The sequence below is a fragment of the Typopeltis vanoorti genome, chromosome 6 (assembly GCF_054136105.1).
Source record: "Typopeltis vanoorti isolate ZY-2024b chromosome 6, IOZ_Tvanoo_1.0, whole genome shotgun sequence".
NCBI lineage: Eukaryota > Metazoa > Arthropoda > Arachnida > Uropygi > Thelyphonidae > Typopeltis > Typopeltis vanoorti.
The window spans coordinates 3542239-3567322 of NC_143554.1; the positions used below are offsets into that span (position 1 = coordinate 3542239).

At 38.3% G+C, this 25084-nt stretch overlaps 1 protein-coding gene across 1 annotated transcript in view; it reads right to left on the reverse strand.

The window, feature by feature from the left end:
- LOC150105253 (methylmalonyl-CoA mutase, mitochondrial-like) overlaps positions 1 to 25084 on the reverse strand; it is a 429676-nt gene that overhangs the window by 152231 nt on the left and 252361 nt on the right. Inside the window, exon 12 of the mRNA XM_090394648.1 lies at positions 15756 to 15892. Within this exon, the coding sequence (XP_090250774.1) occupies positions 15756 to 15892 (137 nt within the window). The remainder of the gene's footprint in view (positions 1 to 15755; positions 15893 to 25084) is intronic.

Below are 25084 nucleotides of genomic sequence, written 5' to 3' on the forward strand. Positions count from 1 at the left end.
AATGTTACAGACAAAGTGGCTATGTTGCTACTTGAGCACAACATCAAAATGGCTTTTTAATCATTGCATAAAATCTCCAGATGCTTATCACTACATCATCCCAGGTGTTTAGCGATTCATTGTTCTTGCAGCATTTGTTATGTAGGCTAAACAGGAGGATGAGGGGAGATCCGCATGTCTGAACCCATAAAACATGTTTAGAAAAGAAGACAACATAAATCGGGTGTCATGTGGGCTGCAACAAGATAAGTGAATTTTATATTTAATGTGTCAATATTGTTAATTTGTAGATTGGGTGTTAATGTGAGATATTTAAATGTGAAAAAACCATGTTTGAATAAATTTCTTAGGCATTATTACTATAATTTATTGTTCTTGTTAGTATACTGATATAAAATGGTAGTGAAAGGCAAATCGTTGTGTAGGGCGAAATGGAAGTCAAGTAAAGTAAATGGAATGGATTTTGCAAAAATGGTAGTGCTGTGAATGTGGTACATACGTGTGGGAAGATGTCATAGACATTTATGTAGAGGCTAAATAAGAGAAAAGAGCAAGTGTGGGTATGTAATATAAATTGCAATATTCTGATGGACCACAAGGATTGTATCAATATTGTGGTTTTGAGGCAGTATGGTGAGAGATAGAGCTGAATAAAATACTTAGTCGGATATATTGCTACACCTGGTAATGTGTAGGATACTGACCATGAAATGTATATGAAAAATAACCAAACAAATAGGAAAAGAAATATTTGTGGAGGGAATTCAAGGAGAAGGTGAACAGCAGGCACACGAACAGTACAGAGCACAGGCTAGAAGTGTAACCAGTATAGTAAGAAAGACAAAATCAAAGTATGAAAAAATTAGCTGTACAGGTCAAAGGTAATCAATCATAAAGATGGAGATATTGCAGTAACAAGAGAGAGGCAAGGGCTTATATGGAAACAGAGGTAAATGAACTAGAAGTACATAGCATTTTACAGTACCTTGACGTGAATACATCTATGGGATAAGATAGTATATCAGATCAGATTTTATGCCAAGGTGCTAGGGAATTGGCAGTGCCTTTCATCATGTTGTTTAATTTAAGTCTCGGCTCCAGGTTACTCCTAATGGGTGATGGGGAATACAGTTCCATTGCATAAGGGAGGCCTTATTTGCTACCTTATTCCTTCAGGAATGAGGTAAGAAATTACCAACTGATTATCAGGAGTCGTATTCGAGGTACTGGAGAAGTTAGTCAACAGCAAAATACAGAAATGGAATACCATATGAGAGACAAAATGGTTTTTGAAGGATAGGTTGTGCTTCTGTAACTTGCTCACCTTTTATAATACAGTGACAGCTGAGTTGGATAAAGGTAATGGATTTAAAGTGATATTGCTGGATTTAGAAAAAGGCTTTTGACAGGACACCACATGGTATTCTAATTGCAGTACATGGGAATGGATATAAAGTTGGTGAAGTAGATAAGAGGATGGTTGATGGAGAAATGCCAGACAGTAGTTTATTCAGAAATAGAGTCAAGCAGAAGGCCTGAGACTGATGGCATACCACAGGGTTCTGTTCTTGGCCAACTACTGTTTAATTTGTACAGTAACAATATAGGAAAGGATCTGAGAGTAACTATTCAATTGTTTGCCAGTGATGCTAAATTGTAGCACAGCGATAGTTAATAAAGAGGATATTAAAATTTGACAGGATGATTGATAGACTGGTACACTTTAGGAAATTGATAAAGCCAGGGATTTGGGGGTGTTAGTGGATAGGGAGTTAAACGTTTAGAGAGCATACTGCAAAAGTGGCTAAAACAGCTCAGTGGATTACTTGGTTACTGAAAAACACCCATAAGCAGAGACAAGCAGGTTATTGTATCTTTTATAGGGTCTTGGTAAGACTCCTATCTTGAGTACTGTGCACAGACTTGGTCACCTGGGGTTCTTGTGGATGAGAAGGAGAGGATCCAGAGATAAGTGACCAAGATGGTAGCAGGTCTAGGAAATGAACCTTATGAGAGCAGGTTGAAGATCTGTGGGTTACAAAAATTGGTTGACAATCAAAAAAGAAGTGATATGATTGAGACACACAAATTACTGAAGGGTTTTATTATAATTATTATTATTATTATTTCAGGCGACTCCAGGAGCCCTTAGACTCATCGAGGGAGGCCCTAAACATCATGTCCACACAACTATGCGATTACATTCTCACAGTATCTATCATACCTTGCCTTGAACTCGTTCACCGTCATAGCACCCACAACAGACTCTGGCAGCTCATTCCACTCATTTACCACTCTAAAAGTAAAGGACCCAGCTCTAACACCCCTGCTAACCACACTCTTGCCCAGCTTCCATAGGTGTCCCCTAGTTCTCCCACCACCAGTCTGATCTCAAAAATATCCTCTGAATTAATCCTATAGAATCCCTTTAGCAATTTGAATGTCTCAATCATATCTCCCCTTTTCTGCCTATCAACTAGTTTCTGCAACCCACAAATTTTCAACCTGTTCTCATATGGTTCATTCCATAGACCTGTTATCATCTTAGTTACTCGCCTCTGGATCCTCTCCACCTCCTCCCCATCAAGAAGGAACCGAGGTGACCAAATCTGGGCACAGTAGTCGAGATGAGGTCTTATCAAGGCTCGGTACAGAGGTACAATAACTTGCTTGTCTCTGCTCGTCAAGGTATTTTTCAACAACCAAGTGAGTTGATGAGCTGATTTAGCTACTTTTGCAATGTGCCCCCTAAACTTCATCAATCTCTTGGAGTACAGTTCCACCAATGTGGTATACTGCTGCTAATCTTTTCACCCCAAAATGCATAACCTTACATTTCGTTACATTAAATTGACATCCATTCTCCTTAGCCCAGAACTCCAATCTATCTAAGTCATCCTGCAAGACTTTGACATCTTCTGCATTCGCTATGCCCTACCCAACTTTGCATCATCAGCGAACAAATGAACTGTTCCACTTAGATCCTTCCCTATATTGTTAATGAACAGATTAAAGAGCAGTGGTCCAAGAACAGAACCCTGCGGCACACCACTAGTCACAGGCCATCTTTTGGACTCTACTCCTGAATAAACTACTCTTTGATATCTCTCCATCAACCACACACCTATCCATCTAACCAACCCTATATCCATTCCCATATGTTGTAGTTTACGGATTAGAATTCCATGTGGCATCCTGTCAAACGCCTTTGCCAGGTCCAGCAGTATCACTGTAAACCCATTTCCCTTATCCAGTTCAGCCGTCACCTTGTTATAAAACTAGAGCAAGTTACTGAAGCATGATCTACCCTTCACAAAGCCATGCTGTCCCCTGTACAGTATCTCATTTTCATCAATCCATTCCTGTATTTTTTCCTTGACTACTTTCTCTAAGACCTTGACAACGACTCCTGATATGCTGATCGGTCGGTAATTTGCAACCGTAGTCTTGGATCCTCCTTTATGCAGTGAAACTATTTTCCCTTCTTTCCACACCTTCGGGACTAAACCAGACCTGAGACTCAGATTAAACAACATAGTCAAGGGCACTGATAATTCCTTAGCCGCTTCACACAAGGTCCGTGCTGGTATACCATCCAATCCCACAGATGTGTTCACATTAAGGTTCTGTAACAGACTAGCCACCTCCACTTCATTCATCACTATTCCCGTATAAACTAATGGTTCCTTCATTTTTTCAATGTCACCACCTGGATGATATGCTTTTGCAAAGTGGGCGCTCAGTAACTTCACTATATCAACTGATTCAGTGACCTCCTTACCATTGTCATTCCTTAAAATCATTTTGCCGTGTACAGTTTTTTTCTTGCTTGCAGCATAGTGAAAGAACTGTTTGGGATTCTCTTTTGCTTGTATAGCTAGTTTCCTTTCATAATCCGCTTTTGCTTTTTTTACCACACTCGTTACCTTTCTGGCCTGCACTTTATACCGTTCGTGTGCCTGCAGGTCACCCCTTTCTTTAAATTCCCTCCACAGTTGTTTCTTTTTTTGCAGCTCAAGCTTAATGGTGTTATTCATCCATTTAACCCCTACTTGTTTTACTATTTGGACCCTAGGTATACAATCAGCCATCACCTCCTGTAAATGCTCCTTGACCACTTCCCATGCTCTATCGACATCCAGCCCTTGCAGTTGTACATGCCATGGCACCGATCCAAGCAATCTCCTAAGCTTGTCATACTTGCCAGCACGGTAATTCCACATATACCCTGTCTTAATCGAAAATTCCACACCTTTAGCCACCTCCCAAGTCAAGACCTTATGATTACTCTCACCAATAGGTGGCAACATGGTCATATTCATTACAGTCAAATTGTGAGATGCTATTACCAGGTCAAGCACTCTCACACCCCTAGTATTTTCAATTACATGCTGTCTGAGATAGTTATCCCTTAATAATTGAATAAAATCCTTTTCCTTCCTCACTTCCAATCAATGTTACCATAGTTGAAATCCCCCATAATAATTACCCTCCTTCCACTCATTTCATCAATTTCCCTATGCATACTATCTCCACCATCTATTCCATCACCTGGTCTATAGCAGCACCCAACTGTATATTTTATTCTGCCAGTCTCATTCTCACACCAAATAGCCTCAAATGAGCTCCTTTCACTATCCTGCAATACAACTTCAATTCTCCTTGGCTGCAGTTCATCAGCTATGAACTGCAGCCAAGGAGAATTGAAGTTGTATCGCACTATCCCACTAACTATATCTTCTTCCGTCAGCCATGTTTCACTAATGCCAATAGCCTGTGGCCAGGAAGAGCCAATCAAGGCCAAAAATTCTTCCTTCTTGTTCCTAATACTCCTGGCATTAGTATACATGAAATACAGTGATCCCTTAGTCCCACCCCCAATATTGATGCGTTATTCTAAATGACCCATTCCCATTTTTTGTCCTTAGTGCTAGCTCGGGTACATTATATACATTCTTACACTCATCTGTCTCACTGATGTGTGCATATCAAGACTAATATTTACAAGACTAATACAGAGGAAATTTTTCAGAACAGGTCTGGTGGTGGGAGAACTAGGGGGAATCCTTGGAAATTGAACAAGAGTGGAGTTAGCAGGGGTGTGAGAACTAGATTTTTTGCATGGAGCAAGGTGAATGAGTGGAACAGGTTGCCAAGGCCTGTTGTTGGTGACATGACTGTGAATGAGTTCAAAGCAAAGTATGATAGCTATTTTGCAAATGTTTTGATAGTACTTGGCATAATATTTAGTGCCTCTCTTAATGAGTCTAAGGACTTCATGGAATCATTCTTATAACAATAATATTTCCAACATCAATGGATACTGTCTGATAGCATTTACAGTCTCAGCTTTGGGAGTCAGTCCACAATGACCACCCACAAACAACATATCTCAGGAAATTTACTGACATATGAGTGAGAGAGGGGAAGACAGGTGATGCTACCAGCCCATTGATTATGGAAATATATAAACTATTCCCCCCCACCTTGCCTTTCAGGAAGAATTTTTAGATAAATTATGGGTCATGTGATCTTTTCAAAAAACTGCTGATGTAGAATTTTCATTGTACTCCAGTGATTTTACAGGAAATCAAGGCATTCACAGAATAAGGGTAAAGAAAAGTAAGTAGGTATATGATTCTTTGATCTGATTTTACCCTGAACAGATTGTCCACTAGAGGACTTGTTCCATACTCTATACCTGAAGAAAACCAAGACTTCAGCCACTGATACCGTTTTATAGTCAAGTGGATGACAAAACAATGTAAAATTGTCTGCCACTGATAACTCTTAATTTTGGAAGTAATGCAAACACAACCTTCAGCATGAGAGTGCTCAGCACTGCACTATTTGGATATTGAGAAACTGTCTCATATAACTACTTCTAATTAAAGGTTTCACTTACCCTAAGAGAAGTTTCAAACTGTTTAATCAGAGACTAGGAAGAAAGCTTCTGTTCTCAAACACCATGATCACATGTTTGAAAGTTGTATTTTTCCTAAATGAATCATCAGCTAGTAGGTGAATCATGAATACCAAGAAAAGAAGCCTAAAAGGCTTCATTTTGGCACTGAAAAATTCTCGACAGAGTAAAAAAGATTAAATAGGAGATCCTTGTTATCAAATCCTACTCATCACAGGAAGTTTCACAATGCTCAAACTGCACTATGAAGACCTGCTGCATTGTGAAGAGCTCCTTAAACTTGTTTACTGTTTCTGCACTCAATAGCCACTCAGGCAATGAATTCTGTTCCCCAAGCAAAAAAAAAAAAAAAACTGCTCCTCTCTTCCTGCTCACATCCTCCATATACATATTTCATGGGATAGCCTCTGGATGAAAAATTTTAATGAAGCAGTAAGGAGAAAGGCTAAGGTGGGCATAATGAAATATGTAACTAGATGCTACAGACCTGAGAATGTGTCAACAAGTAAATACCGTATTTGCTGGCGTATAAGACGCACCCGCTTTTTTGTAGACATTTTTTAGGAAAAAAACTTTATCACTGAATATTATAATGAATTTACAGTATTTCAAATATAAAGTAATAAGTAGGTCTACTTTCAACAAATACCTAATCTAACCAGGAAAGAGTCCAATCTTTTAATCTTCTTCGTCAAAACCCAGAAATTCATCTCCAGAGCTAAATGAAGAGACACTTGAAATCTCTTCTAAATCAGAATCTGAGTCCTCATACAACAAATTGTCCTCTGTACCATCCAGTGCATTACTAATGCCACACTTCTTAAATGATTTAACCACTGTCTCAGTTTTTGCAGCATCCCATGAAGCTTTGACCCACTCACAAACTAGCAAAATGCTGGGCCTCCTCCTTCTTCCTGATGGCATGACCTCAAAATCTGAAGACTGCATCCAGCTACTTCCCCTTCATACATCCCTTAATACAGACATCTAAAGGTTGAAGCTAACTAGTTAGACCTCCTGGAATTACAACTAACTGAGTTTTTAACATCTTCTGTTCTGTGAGAACGAAACTGATCCCATACTAACAGAGCAGGTTTCTTCAACAGTCCTACAGGGGGCCTAGACCAAATTTTATCTATCCATAACTTTATTCCTCCTCCATCCATCCAGCCTTTTGCGTGAACATGTACAAACACTCCTTTAAGTAGTTTTTTCTTCGGGTAGCATCTTCCTTTTAAAAATCAATAGTGGTGGCAATTTTATCCCATCAGCACAGGAGGATAAAACAACCGTGTAGTGAGTTTTTTCGTGCCCAGAAGTTTTAACAGTAACACTTTTTGTGCCCTTGGAATCTACAGTTTTGTTTGAGGGCACATCAAAAGTCAGCGGAACCTCGTCCATGTTTCCTATTTGTGCAAGTTCAAAATTTTCTCGTTTCCTTGAGTTAATGACAAATCGATGAAATTCAATTTGTAGATTGAATTCCACTGAAAGTCCTGCTTTTCTGTGGTCTAAAATCCACATATTCAGTTCTGCCTCAAGTTCTGGCCATTTTGCAGTTCCACTTCGTAGATTATGTTTATTGTGAGTTGCTTTTTTTAGATCCTCTTCCTGATTCTGTCAAGTTCTTATCATTTTCTCAGTTGGGGGTAGCCCAAAATGCCTCTCTTCAGTCATGTTTCCATGTTCGTTAGCATACGCAATCACACGTAGCTTGTATGCAATACAGTGATATCTCGCTAATCCAAATGAATAAAAACCATGCTCATTCGGATTAGCGAATTTCCCCCCAAGAGACAATAACTAGTGTTTAAGACAAAAATAATCAGATTCTAATGGTATATCAATTTAATTCTGTAAATAAATGAAGTAACTGATGGAAAAAAAGATACTGTACTGTAACGTAAAACTTAAAAAACAATACAAGTGCATTTTAGTAAAAAATTTAGTTTATATGTACTGTATTGTTGAGGATTCTGATTTAATAAAATTGCACAATTTAGTACATAACATAACTTAATAAAAAATATCACTTTCTTTTACACAACACAAAAAAAGTTTCACAAAATAACACAAAAAAAAAGTTTTTTTAAAAAAATTTCTTTGTAAAAAAGTCACTGATTTTCTTTTGTTTCTTGGAAGCTAAACTTGTTTCGAATGCTTCTTCTCAAAGCTGCATTAGCAGTAAAATTTTGTGGAATGGCATATCATTCTGTTTAGCCCATTCTATACAGATATTAAAACTGTAAACTGCCTCTTCATGTTTTACTTTTTTTTCTTCGAGTTCTTTATCGTCATCATCATCTTCTAATTCATTCTGTAGCGCCATATTTATAATTTCAGCATCTGATTCGATTTCGAATTCACTTTCGGTTCTACCTGTAATCCATTCTTTAACATCTTTTTGTGAAATTCTACATCTGGATTTATATTTTTAACCAAATTATGTACGTTTTGAATTTCTTCTTTTTGTGTATCACCGTAGTTATCTTGGTAAATTCTAGAAGGCCACAGTTTTTTCCATGATGCTCGAATTGCTTCAGGTTCTACGGCTTCCCAAGCAAACGTAAACACACAATAAATCAAAACAGGCTTACACTATAACCGTACAATCGACAGTATGAAAAAAAAATATTGTACTGTAATAATAATAGTTAAAATAATAATTATTAAATAAAAATAATAGTGCACAAAATAATAATTATTAAATAAAAATAATAGTGCACAAAATAATAATTATTAAATAAAAATAATAGTGCACAAAATAATACGTAATAAATAAAACTTTTTTTTTCTTTCAAACCGCAGTTCGGATTACTGGAGGGTTCGGACTAAAGAGGTTTGGATTAGTGAGATACCACTGTATTGTAGCAATGCCAACGTTTTTCAGCCATAACTTGCAAAGAAATTTAGAGAAAATTTAACAGCAGAAATTTATCACCGTTCACAATAACTGCGACAACAATTGGAAAGTTTAAACAAACAGGAACACAGCTGTGATCTTCTATGACAGCACATGGGAATCCACTGAACTCTACGTAACTGGAATGCTCTCACACACCGCAACGAAGCAAGAAAGAAATCGCGTAACTCGGAACAGAGAAAATTTCCAGAAATGAAAGTAATAAAAAACTGAATATCGGCGTATAAGACACACCCTGTTTTTCAGACCTATTTTCAAAGAAAAAAGTGCGTCTTATACGCCGGCAAATACAGTATATAGGAAAACTGGCCTAGTAAATAAATAAAGAATGATCATTATGGATGATTTAAATTATAGTAATACAAACTGGAATAAATAGATGACATCTTGGGACAAAGAAAATAAATTTTCAAGTTTGAAGAAGATAACTACCTTAGGCAGCAATAATGGAGAACACACACAAAGTTCAGTCATGATCTTTATTATTGAAGATCATGACTGAACTTTGTAGAATATTAACATCAAATTTACTTAATTCCTCATGTATCAAAGAATATAAAAAAAGTCATCATCCTCCTTTCTGCCAGAAAAGAGTGAGTCATGGTCAATAACATGAAAACATAATTACTTGTATATATTTTGATTGAAAAGATTTAGTAGACTAACTTACTAAGAATAAATTCAAAAAAAAAAAATTATCCAACCACTTTCATAACAATTTTCCTGAAAATATGTTTTTCTATCACAAGTTCTTATCCAATAATTTGCTATGATTCTGTAACCTATTTCCACTTTAGAAATGTGTTCCTTTCCTCTCATCACTTCTATCCAACTCACAAATATCCCTTAACTATCATAAAGAAACAATGAAGATACTTGAAAAGTGCTGATAAAGAATTATAAATGTAAAGTTTACAGTTATAAATTTAATGTTTAACAGCTTTTGTAACTTAGTTATTAATGAAGATGCCCTATGGTTAAAAAAACCTGTAAGAATTCCAACCCAGTTGGAATCCCATCTGGGATGCCAAACAGGTCTTGAAATATCTAGGTTTGTTTCACCCATTTGCTTTCATTCCATCTATCTCTGTCTTCTGAAACAGTCTTTCCCATGAAGGCTATTCAAAAAGAACAACCTATTCCCTTCTCTCACACTCTCTCTCTCTTAATCCTTGCCCACACCCTGCATCAATTTGCTACTGAGTCTGAGAGTAATTTAAACTATGTATTCTCTACATGTGTTTTATAGGATGAAAACTGAGACTCGGAGAGAAAAAACCCTGCAATAGCTGCATTAGGTTGGCTAACTCAACATCAACAGAAAAGTTTTATGAAGACTCTTGATTTTACAGAGAGGATTTGAATGTAGTCTTTCCACCCAACGGGCATCAGTGATACTGAATGAGGACAAATATAAAGATGTGGTATTTCCATTGTATAAGGTCATAATCAAGGTGAACTATTGTGCTCAGATCCAGAACCAACTATAGGTTTATAACCATCCTAAGAAGAAAAAAAGTTTATCTGTGCACTTCTCCCTTTTTTTGTTGACTTCTGTTGATTTTTTTTTTTTTTAATATATTGATGGAATGCTATACTTATGTGTCACTCAAACATGTGTTTCCTTTGCTGGTGGAGCTGGTCACAAGAATTCAATGCAGATGAGAAAACTTCAGAAGGAGTACAAAGGCAGGTAACAAAATGATATCAGGATTGTGGGAATGCTGGGCACAATGACAGATGAGGACAATGTAATCTGAAGTATTTGGTAAACAGAACATGAATGTGATATGACTGGGACAATTAATGTTGAGAGATATTTACTGGATGATCACCAGAGAGATTTTTTGCATGGTAGAACAAGGAGAAGGGACAAGGAACCTTCCCAGGAAGTTCTATAACAGAGTGAATAAGTCTTCCCCACCTTCCTATGAAGAGGTGTATGTATGTATGTATGTATAGGAAAAATGCACTGGCTGGGAGAATGGTAAGAGTGCAGATAGTAAATTAAATTGAGGAATGGTATAACAAATTTTGTGGTGTTGAAAGCAAACCTCCATGATGAGCCTCATGATTCCATGATGGTCCTGAATAACAGCTGAAGGCTTTTAAAAGGCAAAGGTTGGTCGATTGGTAGAGCCTCTGCTACTAATGGCTCAGTTAAGTAAGTTTGAGCGCGGTTAGTAGTTGGAAGGGGGCCAATCGTTCGATGCTGTTGGCACACTCTCCCTCGATGAGTCTTTGGACTCCCTGGAGGTGTCAAATAATAATAATAATAAAAAAGAAAGGTAGCACATATTAAGTAAGTGATGCTCATTTAATGACATTTAATGCTCCAAAGAACAAATACACATTTTTTTTTTTTTAACGTTGATCCCATTCACAAAAAAGATTGTGAAATACAAAACATAAGCATTAATGTATATAATAAATTTAGTTTAATTCTTTATCCAAGTGTGAGCAAACAAAGTTTGCACCTGAAAATATCTTCAGGACTGAGGCAAGGTAGTACAACACCGGGCAACTCGTAGTAAAGGTGGACCAAGCTAACATCACTCCTATCTCAGTATCTCCCATAATGCAAAACACGTCTCCTTGCGGATATGTATAATGTTATGCATTAAGGAAAGGGCCACTACCCAGACTAGTTTCGACCTTTATGGAGGTCTCTTCAGTGGGAGCCAGGTCCAAGTGGAGATACCAGGCAGAAGCAATGGCGAGATCATCTTTACCTATAGGAGTTGTCAAAAGGTGTGCCACCTTTTTATTAAATTACTCTGGATTTAGAGAAAGATGTTGAAAGTTTATTTTACACTTGGTTAGACTATAATAAATTTGGTTTAATCCTTTATCCAAGTGTGAGCAAACAAAGTTTGCACCTGAAAATATCTTCAGGACTGGGGTAAGGTAGTACAACACCGGGCAACTCGTAGAAAAGGTGGACCAAGCTAACATCACTCCTATCTCAGTATCTCCCATAATGCAAAACACATCTCCCACTGAAGAGACCTCAATAAAGGTCGAAACTAGTCTGGGTAGTGGTCCTTCCCTTAATGCATAACATTATACATATCCGCAAGGAGATGTGTTACCGGCCACGGGTTCGTGATTGTCTGTGATACTGGTGGTCGGCAGTAGATGCCGTTGGTGTAGTAGGTGATGAAGGCAGTTGCGGTTGGTGAAGACGAAGAGCTGTAGAGTAGGTGCCCCCCCCCGATGAGTCTTTGGACTCCCTGGAGGTGTTATGTAATAATAATAATAATAAGAGTAATAATATTTTTTTTTTTTTTTTAAAAACATTTTATTATGTCTCAGTATAAATTACATACTATAATAATATTTACAATATTTACAATAAGGATTATACAGAATTTTTGAATTTAGAATATACATAATTATAATAATAATAATAATAATAATTTATTTATTTTATTTATTTATTTATTATTATTTTTTTTTTATGTCTCAGATGCATTGCATACATACAGGGTGTTCGGGATAAATTTGACAGTTTCGTAAGGAAAAAGAAAATCTTCTTTGTATCTATTAAATTTAATGAATTGACAAAAAAACATTACAGGCAGAGTTAATTACAATACTATCAACAAGATTTACTCAAAATAACCACCATTAGCATCGATCACAGCTTCAATTCTGCTTCGGAACCTCGAACAAGCTGATGCTACAGTCTCCCTGGGAAGGGCCGCAAAAACCGTTTTAATTTTATCCATTAACTGGGCTTTTGTATTACTGGAAGTGCAATTGGTGTCTTTTTCAACTGCGCCCCATACAAAATAATCCATGGGGTTAAGGTCTGGGGAGTTTGGAGGCCAAACATTTGGACTGGTGAAGTCGTAGAAATTTTCAGACAACCATTTTTGACTTTTCCCAGAGGTGTGGCAAGGGGCCGAATCCTGCTGCCATACATACGGCCTACCATTGGCTACCCTTGTTATCCAGGGCTTGACTACAGTTAGCAACTCCACGAACAAAGCCCGAATTCCAATGCCAGGGTTCTTCAACACCTGTTCCTGCAGATTTGCGAGGAATTCTGCTGTACGAACGCAATCAGATCGTCTGCTAGGGATCTTTCTTCTTGCTACATCCTCGTAGTCACCATTGCAAGTCTCTAGTTCATGCCTGATTGTTTTTACTGTATTCAGGGAGCATTGGGCAGCAGTCGTAATATCCTTATTTTGATGGCGGGCACGAATCATCATGATACAAGTTATTCTCTTCCATGATTCAGGTGGGTTCCAGCTATCCATCCTTTCTGACATCTTGTATATGAATGAAGAAGGGTCCAAACTTTTAAATGAAGAGAAGTGTGTGTTAATACATGTAACTTACGGAAAAATATAATTAATTATAAATATGTCAAATTTATCCCGAACACCCTGTAGTTGCTGTAGTAATTATATATATATATAATATTATAATGCATTACAAGTGTGTATAACAGATACTTTCAAGTTAGTAATTTTCTTCCTCGAAGCTTAGCTGAGCTTATCTGAGGAGGAAGATAATAGATGACAGAGGGTGGTGGTTTCATGGTTGTGTTCCTATACTGGTCACAAGCCAGGTGTTGATTTTACTGTTTGTTGGCACATGCTTGGAAGACTTCGACTGCTATTACAGTTTAACTTTTTTTTTTCTTTTTTTTTTTTTTTTTTGTGCAAATAGGGTTGGATTTAGACATGGTGTGTTTGTTTCTTTGTGTTCTTGTAGTGATAGTTTTTGAGAAGAAGGGGGGGGTTGTCATAGAGTTGTGTGTGTGTGTGTGTGTGTGTGTGTGCATGTGTGTGTGTGGTGGGGAGAGAGAAACAGGAATTGCTCTAATTTTCATTCTCGCTATAATATTTATATAGTGCCTGTTTCAGCTCTCTGTATGTTCCTAGGTTTCTGTTGTCGAACGGCAGTTTGTTTATCATGTCAGGTACGTAGAAGTTTCGGGTGGCTTTGCCGTCGTGATTGTTGTACTTATATGTTATGTAGTTTGTTGACTGTGGTCTTGTTATTTGATATGTTGTTCTGGTTACTCTATAGGTTGGGCTGTAGTAGTGTTTTAACATGACTGTGTAGTGGCATAAGTGTTTCACCTTAAATATTTTGTGTTTTGTCCATGCTTCCTGCATAAGAGTGGGTTGTTCCCAGAATATCAGTTTTATCATTTTATCTTGCAACCATTGTAGCCTGTTAAGTCTGTAGTCTGCACAGAATGTGTATGATGTGATTGCATATCTTAAAATGTTTTCACATAATACTTTATAGATTAGTATTTTTATGTGGGTTGGGGCAATGTCTTTTAATCTGTATAGTTTGCTTGCTATTATCCTAAGCTTGGTATGTAGGTGGTTTTTATGGCTATTCCAACTTTGATCAGCATCGAAGTGAAGTCCAAGATAGCGTGTTGTTTTCATCTGTGTGATGGTTGTGATTTTAGGTTCTGCACTTTGTGTATAGGAGGATGAATGTTTGATAGTGAGATATTTAGTTTCTATGGGAAGGGTTTGGGGGTTTATGAATATCATTAGCTTTGTTTTTCCAGGGTTTATATATATGCCGTTTTCGGTTAACCAGTTAGTAATTTGATTGATGTCATGTTGCATATTTTTGTAAGCGATATTTGCATTGTTGTGAATGGATACTATGGCCGTGTCGTCTGCATACTGGAAGATTTTACTTTTTAGGGGGAGTTGGCTTATGTCGTGTGTGTATATGTTAAATAGAATGGGAGATAGGACAGCTCCTTGCGGTACTCACAGGTTACATGTACCTCTTTGCTGTATGCTGATCCTATACGTGTGATGTGCTTTCTGTTTTTTGTGTATGCTTTAAACCACTGGAGTAGACGACCTCCAATTCCGATATGGGTAAGTTTCGTTAACAAGGTTTTATGTGTTAGTGTGTCAAATGCTTAGGTCAATGAATACCACTAATGTTATTCTGTTTTTATCCAATGCAGCGTTTATTAGATCTGTGAAATCTTCCAGGAGTGTTGCTGTTCCTTTATTTTTTTGAAAGCCATATTGTGTTTTGGGTATGATTTGAAATTTTTCAACGTATGTGGAGAGTTTCTGATGTACAATGCGCTCCATGATTTAGTTGATTACAGGCAGCGTGGCGATAGGTCTGTAATTACTTATTATGTTTCTTTTTCCCTGTTTGTGTATGGGTGTGATTAATGCAGTCTTCAGTGTTTCAGGTATGTGTCCCGTTTTGAAGATTTTATTTAACAGTTTTTGTATAACTGGAAGTAGGTCGGTTGAATGTTTCTTGATGTCTTTTGGTCTGATTCCGTCTATCCCCGGTCCTTTGTTAGGATTAATTTGTTGAATTGCCAGTGATAGTTCTTCTTTTGTTACTGTGGGGAACCACATCGACTGGGTTGCTCGTGGACCTAGTGGAGAATGTTCGTTTGTGTGAGGAAAGGTTGTTTCTTGTAGCTTTTGGACAGAATTCACGAAGTGCTGATTAAAGTTGTATGCCAACTGTTTGAGGGATTTGGGGTCGCAGGCAAAGCTGTGTTTTATGTTTCTGAGGCAGTGGTTCTGTGTATATTGTCCAGCATTTCATTAATCAGGTGCCAGGTTTCCTTTATGTCATTCTGAGCTGTTGTTAATTTGTTGCTGTAATAGTTTCTTTTTTTTTTTTAATAATAATAATAATAATAATAATAACAACTAATGTTCCTTTTATTGTTCTAAATATGAAAGCAGGATCATGATTGCAACTTTATGCACAAAATCTAGTATTTAAATAACATGCTTGTTTACTCCTGTCTTTTCTAGTATGAGAGCAAACAGAAGTAAACAATTGAGTAAATGATGATTACCAGAAGGTGATTATAAAAAAGCAACCAAAAAAATAATCTAAACCATATTTAAAATGCAAGAAAATTAAAAATACCTTATTCTCATCTCTTTTTTGTTTAATTGTGCTCAGTTTATTTATTTGCAACTGACGAACTCTGGCATTATCAACTACCAGAACATCTACTGTTTCCTGATTTTCAGGCTGATATTTATTAACTCCTACTATGGTTTCTAAATGATTAAAAAAAAAAAATCTTTAGACATGTTTTGGCAATACTCAGTATATCAGGTTCTCATAATTAAGTATAAGACGAAGCAATTAAACAATGCAGATATTTCAAAACATACAGAAAAGATAATATACATAAAGGAATTTTATCACAAGGAAAAAAAAGCGGGATCTACTGCCACCTGCAATACAATCAACACAAAGTATTAGATATAACTGTCACTCTTCCCCACAATATTCTTCATCCATATAAATGCAATCAATAGTAGAATTAGTGCAGAAGAAATGGTAGTTTTCATAAAGTATATTATGCTCAAGATAAGTACAGGCAATATATTAATGCTCCTCTGATAATCCTTAGCTATAAACATCATAGGGAAAGGTAAGATAGGAAAACAAATGGACATACTGTGAGATGAGCAACTGAGCTTTTGTCAATTGCAAAATGCTGTGTATTGTAAAGTTTTCTTGCATGTGGAAGGGAGTAAGGAGGTTTGTAACCAAGTGGAAAAACTCTACAACTATCTCAGAGTACTTTGATAACATAGTGATACACCATTTTGCTATATGTATATGGAAGATATGTGACATTTGTATTGCTTCAACCTCAGTATCTTCCTGGTAAGACCTCAATAATGGTCTAGGTAGTGACCCTTCCCATAATGCATAGCAATATATATGTCTATATAATGATTAAGTGTGCTATGCATTATGGGATACTAAAGCAACAGCCTCTATATCAGTGGTGGCCCGTGAAGTTTTAAGTGAGGGTGCTGCCTACACAAAATTTTAAAAAAAAATCATTCTTTTTTTCCTAATTAGTAACCAATTTATTAATAAATAAATCTGTAGTAAATCTGTAGATTTATTTATTAATAAATTGGTTACTAATTAGGAAAAAAAGAATGATATTTTTTAAAAATTTTGTGTAGGCAGCACCCCCACTTAACACTTCATGGGGACGCCACTGCTCTATATACAAGTAGCCTAGTCTTGTAGATACTACATGTGCAAACTTTGTTTGTTTACACAGGATAAAGGATTAAACAAGAATAAAATTTTTTGTCAAGTATAATTTATTTAATGAGGCATCTTTGTTGGCAGAATCAGGAATTATAATCATCAGAATGCTCTGATGTTCACTGGCCAGTAACAAAGCAAGCTATATGACCAGCCGGCTGGCCGAGTGGTTAGCGTATCCGTTCTCCAGCCAAAAGGCTGCGGGTTCAAATCGTGCCATGGGCATAGATGTTTGTGATTGTCTGTGGAAATACCAGTGGTGGCGGTCGATAGTAGATGGCATTGATGTAGTTGTGGTCAGTTGGTGGATTGAGTGGTGGAGACAGAGTTGTAGAGCAGGTGCCCTCCCTCAATGAGTCCCTGGACTTCCTAGAGGTGTCAGATAATAATAATAATTCTTGTAGATAAACTTATACGTTGGTTATACATGACTAAATTTTTCAGGAAATGACAGTGTATACTAAAATATTAATCAAAAAACTATAATCAGTACCTTCTAATATTTTGGCAATGTTACATTGCCATCTTCTGGGAACATAAAACTATAATATGTGCACACAGGCACTAACAACAAGCAAATGAGGCTGAAGAAGGCAACTGGCATTGGTCCTAGAATCCTAAAAGTGTCCCCTAGCAGGGCTAAATTGGGTTGTCTTGGCTGTTGGACTGATGTTCTTAGGATGCAAGCTTCCCAAATTTGGGGCAGTCTCATGAACCCAAATTTGTTGAGGTTTGGGAAGTTTTTTTAGAGCTGAGGCTAATTGAATGAATAATCTTTCAGTAAAGTAGCTTTCTTCTAACTTATTCTGTGGTGGGTATCTAGTGCATGGTCTGCAAATCCTGAGTTGCTGTATTGGTGAAACCAGATGTAGTCTTTGTGTTCAGATATCCTGATATTAGCTGTTCTTCCTGTTTAGCCATAGTAGGACAGTTTACAGCTGCAAGGGACCTAATTATGTTGGAGGTTTAATGGACTTTTTACAGCACTCATAAAGAATTAAAATAGAATTTAATACTTCCTATATTTCGTCCTAGTCACTAGGACATCTACGGGGATTACAAAGACAATTAATGTAACATGCACACAAAAACTTACAATACTAAGCCCAACCACGTGGGTGACAATAAAGTCCTATCTAGGTGGAGCGCCCTCTAAGGGCAGTTGTAGGTGGCCTGGAATGTAAGGTGGGACCTCTGGCGATGACTGTTTCCCAAATCTTCGGAAGCTTAATGCAACCGTATTTGTTAAGATTTGGTTGGTTTTTGAGAGCTGCTGCTGCTTCTAAGAAAAGTCTCTCTTTCTTGAATTTGCTGTGGTGGAGCATGGTGGTTTTTTTCCATGATACTCTGTGGGTGGTGTCCAAAACATGGTCAGCCAAGCCTGAATGGCCATAGTTGTGTTTAACGATGTACGACTTGTGTTCCTCTAGGCGGATGGATGCTGATCTGCCTGTCTGTCCAAAGTACGCAAGCTTACAGGAACAGGGTACTTTGTAAACTCCAGGCAGAGAGAGAGGAGGGAGCTGATCTTTCGTAGAACGGATAAGGGTAGCCAGTTTGCGGTAGGGCTTATATGCTGTGTGTAGGTTATACTTTTTTAGTATCTTAGCTATTTTTTCCGAAGTGCCACGGATGTAGGGTATGGTGATGGCATTTTTAAATTCTTGTTGATGAGAGGGACGGGGAATGGGGGAGGAATTGATTATTTTTTTGATACTGTGTTCGCTGTAGCCATTGGAGAGGAAAGTTCTGTGTATGTGGTTAAGCTCAGTAGTGAGGGCGGTTCCACTGGAACAAAGATTGTGGGCTCTCTTGGTAAGGGTTTTAATGATGCCATATTGTTGTGAGGGGTGGTGGTGGGAGAGTTTGTGAATGTATCTGCCTGTGTGTGTGGGTTTTCTGTATACAGTGAAGGCAAGTGTATCATTAGGCAGGCGCGTGACTAAGGTGTCTAGGAAGGGTAAACAATTGTTCTTTTCCTTTTCCATAGTAAACTGGATTCTTGGATGTAGGCTATTGAGATGACCAAGGAAGGAATCTAACGTGTCTGGGCCATGAGGCCAAATAGAGAACACATCATCTACATATCTTAGCCAGATAGAAGGTTTGAGTGGGGCTGAGTCTATGGCTCGTTTTTCGAAATCTTCCATATAGAAATTGGTAAGGGGGGGTGAGAGGGGGGAGCCCATGGCGGTTCCCTCTATCTGCTTGTAGATTTTGTTATTCCAAGCGAAATACCCAGAGTTGATGGCAAAGGATCCTTTGCCATCAACTCTGGGTATTTCGCTTGGAATAACAAAATCTACAAGCAGATAGAGGGAACCGCCATGGGCTCCCCCCTCTCACCCCCCCTTGCCAATTTCTATATGGAAGATTTCGAAAAACGAGCCATAGACTCAGCCCCACTCAAACCTTCTATCTGGCTAAGATATGTAGATGATGTGTTCTCTATTTGGCCTCATGGCCCAGACACGTTAGATTCCTTCCTTGGTCATCTCAATAGCCTACATCCAAGAATCCAGTTTACTATGGAAAAGGAAAAGAACAATTGTTTACCCTTCCTAGACACCTTAGTCACGCGCCTGCCTAATGATACACTTGCCTTCACTGTATACAGAAAACCCACACACACAGGCAGATACATTCACAAACTCTCCCACCACCACCCCTCACAACAATATGGCATCATTAAAACCCTTACCAAGAGAGCCCACAATCTTTGTTCCAGTGGAACCGCCCTCACTACTGAGCTTAACCACATACACAGAACTTTCCTCTCCAATGGCTACAGCGAACACAGTATCAAAAAAATAATCAATTCCTCCCCCATTCCCCGTCCCTCTCATCAACAAGAATTTAAAAATGCCATCACCATACCCTACATCCGTGGCACTTCGGAAAAAATAGCTAAGATACTAAAAAAGTATAACCTACACACAGCATATAAGCCCTACCGCAAACTGGCTACCCTTATCCGTTCTACGAAAGATCAGCTCCCTCCTCTCTCTCTGCCTGGAGTTTACAAAGTACCCTGTTCCTGTAAGCTTGCGTACTTTGGACAGACAGGCAGATCAGCATCCATCCGCCTAGAGGAACACAAGTCGTACATCGTTAAACACAACTATGGCCATTCAGGCTTGGCTGACCATGTTTTGGACACCACCCACAGAGTATCATGGAAAAAAACCACCATGCTCCACCACAGCAAATTCAAGAAAGAGAGACTTTTCTTAGAAGCAGCAGCAGCTCTCAAAAACCAACCAAATCTTAACAAATACGGTTGCATTAAGCTTCCGAAGATTTGGGAAACAGTCATCGCCAGAGGTCCCACCTTACATTCCAGGCCACCTACAACTGCCCTTAGAGGGCGCTCCACCTAGATAGGACTTTATTGTCACCCACGTGGTTGGGCTTAGTATTGTAAGTTTTTGTGTGCATGTTACATTAATTGTCTTTGTAATCCCCGTAGATGTCCTAGTGACTAGGACGAAATATAGGAAGTATTAAATTCTATTTTAATTCTTTATGAGTGCTGTAAAAAGTCCATTAAACCTCCAACATAATGTCCTCACAGCACTTAAGCCTCTACACAAGAATGCAAGGGACCTAGTATACCCTCTTGGCTGACACCAACGAGGCTATTCATGTGTCAGATAATAATAATAATTATTATTATTATTATTATCTGACACATGAATATCGTCATTCAGCATAGCGGCAAGCTACGCTGAATGACGACCTTTGGACAATCCTCTCAGACATCTGTAGCGCTTCAGTAGAGAAAGAATTTATTAAAATATGATGTCGGCACATAAAAAAAAAAAAAATCTGAAAGTCTAAAAAAGAACTCTGCCTCTGAACCTCAAATACTGCCCAACATGGTAATTAATCTGTCTTCCCTTACCCTGAAGCCTGAAGCACTCAGCGCACTCGCACGTGGCCACAACTTCATCTTAGCACCGAAAAAAAATACCTTCTGAAGAAATAATGGTACAGGTAGAACGTGATATCTGCAACCTTCCCATCCATACTGCAAACAATATCAGACTGGATGTAGCCAAGGTGCTTACCAAAGCTAAACCACCAAAACCAACCTATCTAAAGAAGAATTAAAAACTCTACAAGAAATGAAGAACAACAGCAAAATAATAATCACCAAAGCAGATAAAGGAAATGCCACTGTAGTTCTTAACCAAATTGACTACAGAAGTAAGCTTTCTTCTTTACTGTTAGATCAGTCTACCTGCCTCCCCACTGAATATGATCCCATCAACTCCGAAATCAGAACACTCCAAAGGCTCCTTAAGAAAGTCTTCTTGACCTGTGGAAGTGATTAGCAGACTAAAACCTTTCAACTCTAGACCCCCCCCCTCTCCTGAATATATGGACTACCAAAAATCCATAAACAGAATGTGCCATTATGTCCCATTGTGGATGGCAGCGATTCCTCCCACATACAAATTAGCCAAACATTTAGCCAAAGTGCTCACACATTATACCCCATCAACACCATTTATGTGCACTCTCACACTATACTGGCAACACCCCATCACATATAAAAAAACTCAGCCCACTCTAAAGCCAGTATAGAAAACTTCTCACTCCAACACACTGACATAATGGTGAGTTTTGATGTCTCCTCTTTATTCACAAATGTCCTACTCAAAGACACCTGAGATCTCATCCAAGCCAAATTTCCTCCTGATATCTCAGCCCTATTTCAGTTCACCATGAACTCATGCTATTTCATGGCAAGGAAAATTCTACAAACAGATAGAGTGGATGGACAGCCATGGGTTCTCCACTTTCCCCACCCCTCGCAAACTTCTTTATCGAGACTTTTAAAGAGAAAGCCTTAAATTCAGCTCCACAAAAACCCACTGTCTGGCTACACTATGTGGATGACGTGCTTGCTATTTGGTCACATGGCTTAGATACACTCCACAACTTCTCAACACACTTTACCAAGGTGAAAACTTCTTAACACATTGTTTAAAACAACAACAGTCTTCCTTTCCTAGACACTCTGATTACATGCCAGCCTGATGGAACCCTGGCTTTCTCTGTTTACAGAAAACCAACCCATACAGGTAGATACATTCACCAGCAATCACCCACCCACCCCCTCACAACAATATGGGATTATAAAAACCCTATATAACAGAGCTAAATTAATCTGTCCAGATAACAATGCCCTCACTACTGAACTTAACCATATCCTTAACACCTCCTTAGCCAATGGCTACAACTCCTCCCCAAAACATTAAAACCACCTTTCATCTATCCCCCACCTTTCATCTATCACTAAATCTATCTAAATCTATCACCATTCTTTATATCGGGGGCATGTCTGAAAAGCTACCAAAATCTTAAAAAAATATGACCTGACTACCTGTTACAAACCATATAAGAAATTGGCATCCCTTATCTGCTCCACCAAAGACCAGCTACTTCCCCTATACCAACCTGGAGTATACCAGGTCCCTTGCAGCTGTAAGATGTCCTACTATGGCCAAACAGGCAGGACAGCTAATATCAGGATACCTGAACACAAAAACTACATCCGGTTTCACCAATACATGGTTTAATGCATGGTCCACTCAGGACTTGCGGACCATGCATTAAATAACCACCACAGAATACGTTGAAAGAAAGCCACTTTGCTACACCACAGCAAATATAAATATGAAATATTATTCATTCAATTAGCCTTAGCTCTAAAAAACTTCCTAAACCTCAACAAATTTGGGTGCAAGAGACTGCCCCAAATTGGGGAGCTTGCATCCTAAGAACATCAGCCCATCAGCCAAGACAACCCAATTTAGCCCTGCTAGGGGGCATCTTTAGGACTCTAGGACCAACGCCAGTTGCCTCTTCAGCCTCATTTGCTTGTTGTTAGTGCCTGCATACATATATCATAGTTTTATGTTCCCAGAAGATGGCAATGCAACAATGCCGATATATTGGAAGGTATTGATTAAAATTTTTTGATTAATATTTTAGTATGCATTGTCATTTCCTGAAAAATTTAAAGTCAAGTTAAAGCAAGCTATATATATCCCATAGGATAGTATCTTTTAGCAAGATCAGAGATGCAATGAAGATAGCTTTTAAGCTACATCATCATCGTAACATATAATCTTAAGGAGCAATGGATAAATGAAAAAAGTATACTCTGCAGAGCATTCAAATTCAAATGTAATTTTTTTTTACAAATTCCTCTTTAATTTAATTATACATAGATATTTCTTTATGAAAGATTGAAATGCAAATTTGTGATGAATGAAGTGCATTCAAATGAATTCAGTGTTAGAAGATACGATAGGTTATGATACAACAAGAAGAGAAGATACATTAGAAAAATATGTGTGTGTGTGTGTGCACAAGAAGAAGGGGAGGGGGAGAGAGAGCAGGAAAGTTAAGGTGAAGATATAAAAGCTTGTATGTGCATAATGATGAGTGATTGATTATACACTCACAGTGATGAGTGCATTGTGAGTGCATAATCACTCATGAATGATAGATAATGCATTCACTGCATAATCAATCATTTGCAGTGAGTGCATAATAAGGGATGAACAAGTACCTGCAATTCGATGGTCAGTTGTAATTTGTGTTTATTATTATTATTATCCAGGCCTCCATGGAGTCAAAAGCGTCATTTGAGAGGTCGTTTATAGGAAACAAAGCTTATCATACCACTCCTTGAACCCACTGACCGTTCCCACTCCAACCACTCTCTCTCAGGCAATGCAGTCCACGGTTCAACCACCCTCCAAGCAAAGAAACCACTCCTCACCCTCTTGCACACAGCCTCCTTTAGTAACTTCCAGGGATGGCCTGACAGTCCTAAAACCATCTTTGTTATCCGCCTCTGAACCATTTCTACAGTCAATTTATCTCCTTCAAATCCTAGGGACCAAATCTGAGAACAATAGTCAAAGTGTGGTCTGATAAGGGCCTTATACAACGGAATGATAACTATAACTCTTTTATCTCTGCAAGTCAGCGTCCTTCTCAGCATTGCAGCAATCCTCTGAGTTACCCTCACCACCTTTACAATATGCTCCCTGAATTTCAGTCTTCTATCAATCATCACCCCCCCCCCCCCCGATATCTTGTCTTCACTGCCTCCTCCAATCGAGTATGCATCCTCCCATCGATGGATCCCAAAACTCAAGACTTTGCATTTTGCTGCATTGAACCGATATCCCCATTCATTTGCCCATCTGTAGTTTATTCAAATCCTTTTGCAGGGCTGCCACATCTGCACTATTATTGATAATCCTTCCCAGCTTCACATCATCTGCAAACAACTGAATATCCCCTTGCAATCCATTGACAATATCATTGATATAAAGGTTGAACAATACAGCTCCCAGTACTGATCCCTGTGGAACCCCACTTGTAACCTTCTGCTTCCTTGATATTGCCCAACCACCATACACAACTCTCTGATACCTATCAATCAGCCAATCCTGAATCCATTTGACTAATCTGACATTTAAACCAATGTGCTGCAATTCTTAAATATCAGCTTATCATGTGACACCCTGTCAAACAGCTTTGCAAAATTCAAAAAAATGGCAGTATGTGCCTTTCCCTGATAAACTGCTTTTGTCACTTTATTATAAAAGGCAATCATATTACTAAAGCAAGAGCGACCCTTAACAAATCCATGTTGATTCTCACAGATAACATTATCCCCATCTGTCCAATGCTGTATATATTCCCTCACTAATTTATCCAAGACCTTAACAACTACTGATGACACACAAACAGGCCTATAATTAGACACTTCCAGTCTGCTACAGCCTTTATGCAGCGGCACTATCTTACCTTCCTTACATTCCCTGGGTACCTTTCCCACAGCCAGACTTTTATTGAAAAGCCAGGTCAATGGAGCTGTCAGTTCTTTAGCACATTCTCTCGAAACCCATGGTGAAATACCATCCAGCCCAACAGCTTTACTGGTATCCAGAGTACTCAGTATTTGGAACACACTCCTCTTGCACCTCTAAACCTCGAACCTGCCCTATCTCTCTAGTATTAAAACCTCCTCCAGGATGAAATACTCCAATAAAGTGCTCACTGAACAACTCCACTATGTCCTCTGCATCAGTCACTCTGTTCCCATTTTTATCCCGCAATGTCATTCTTCTACAATCGTTTCT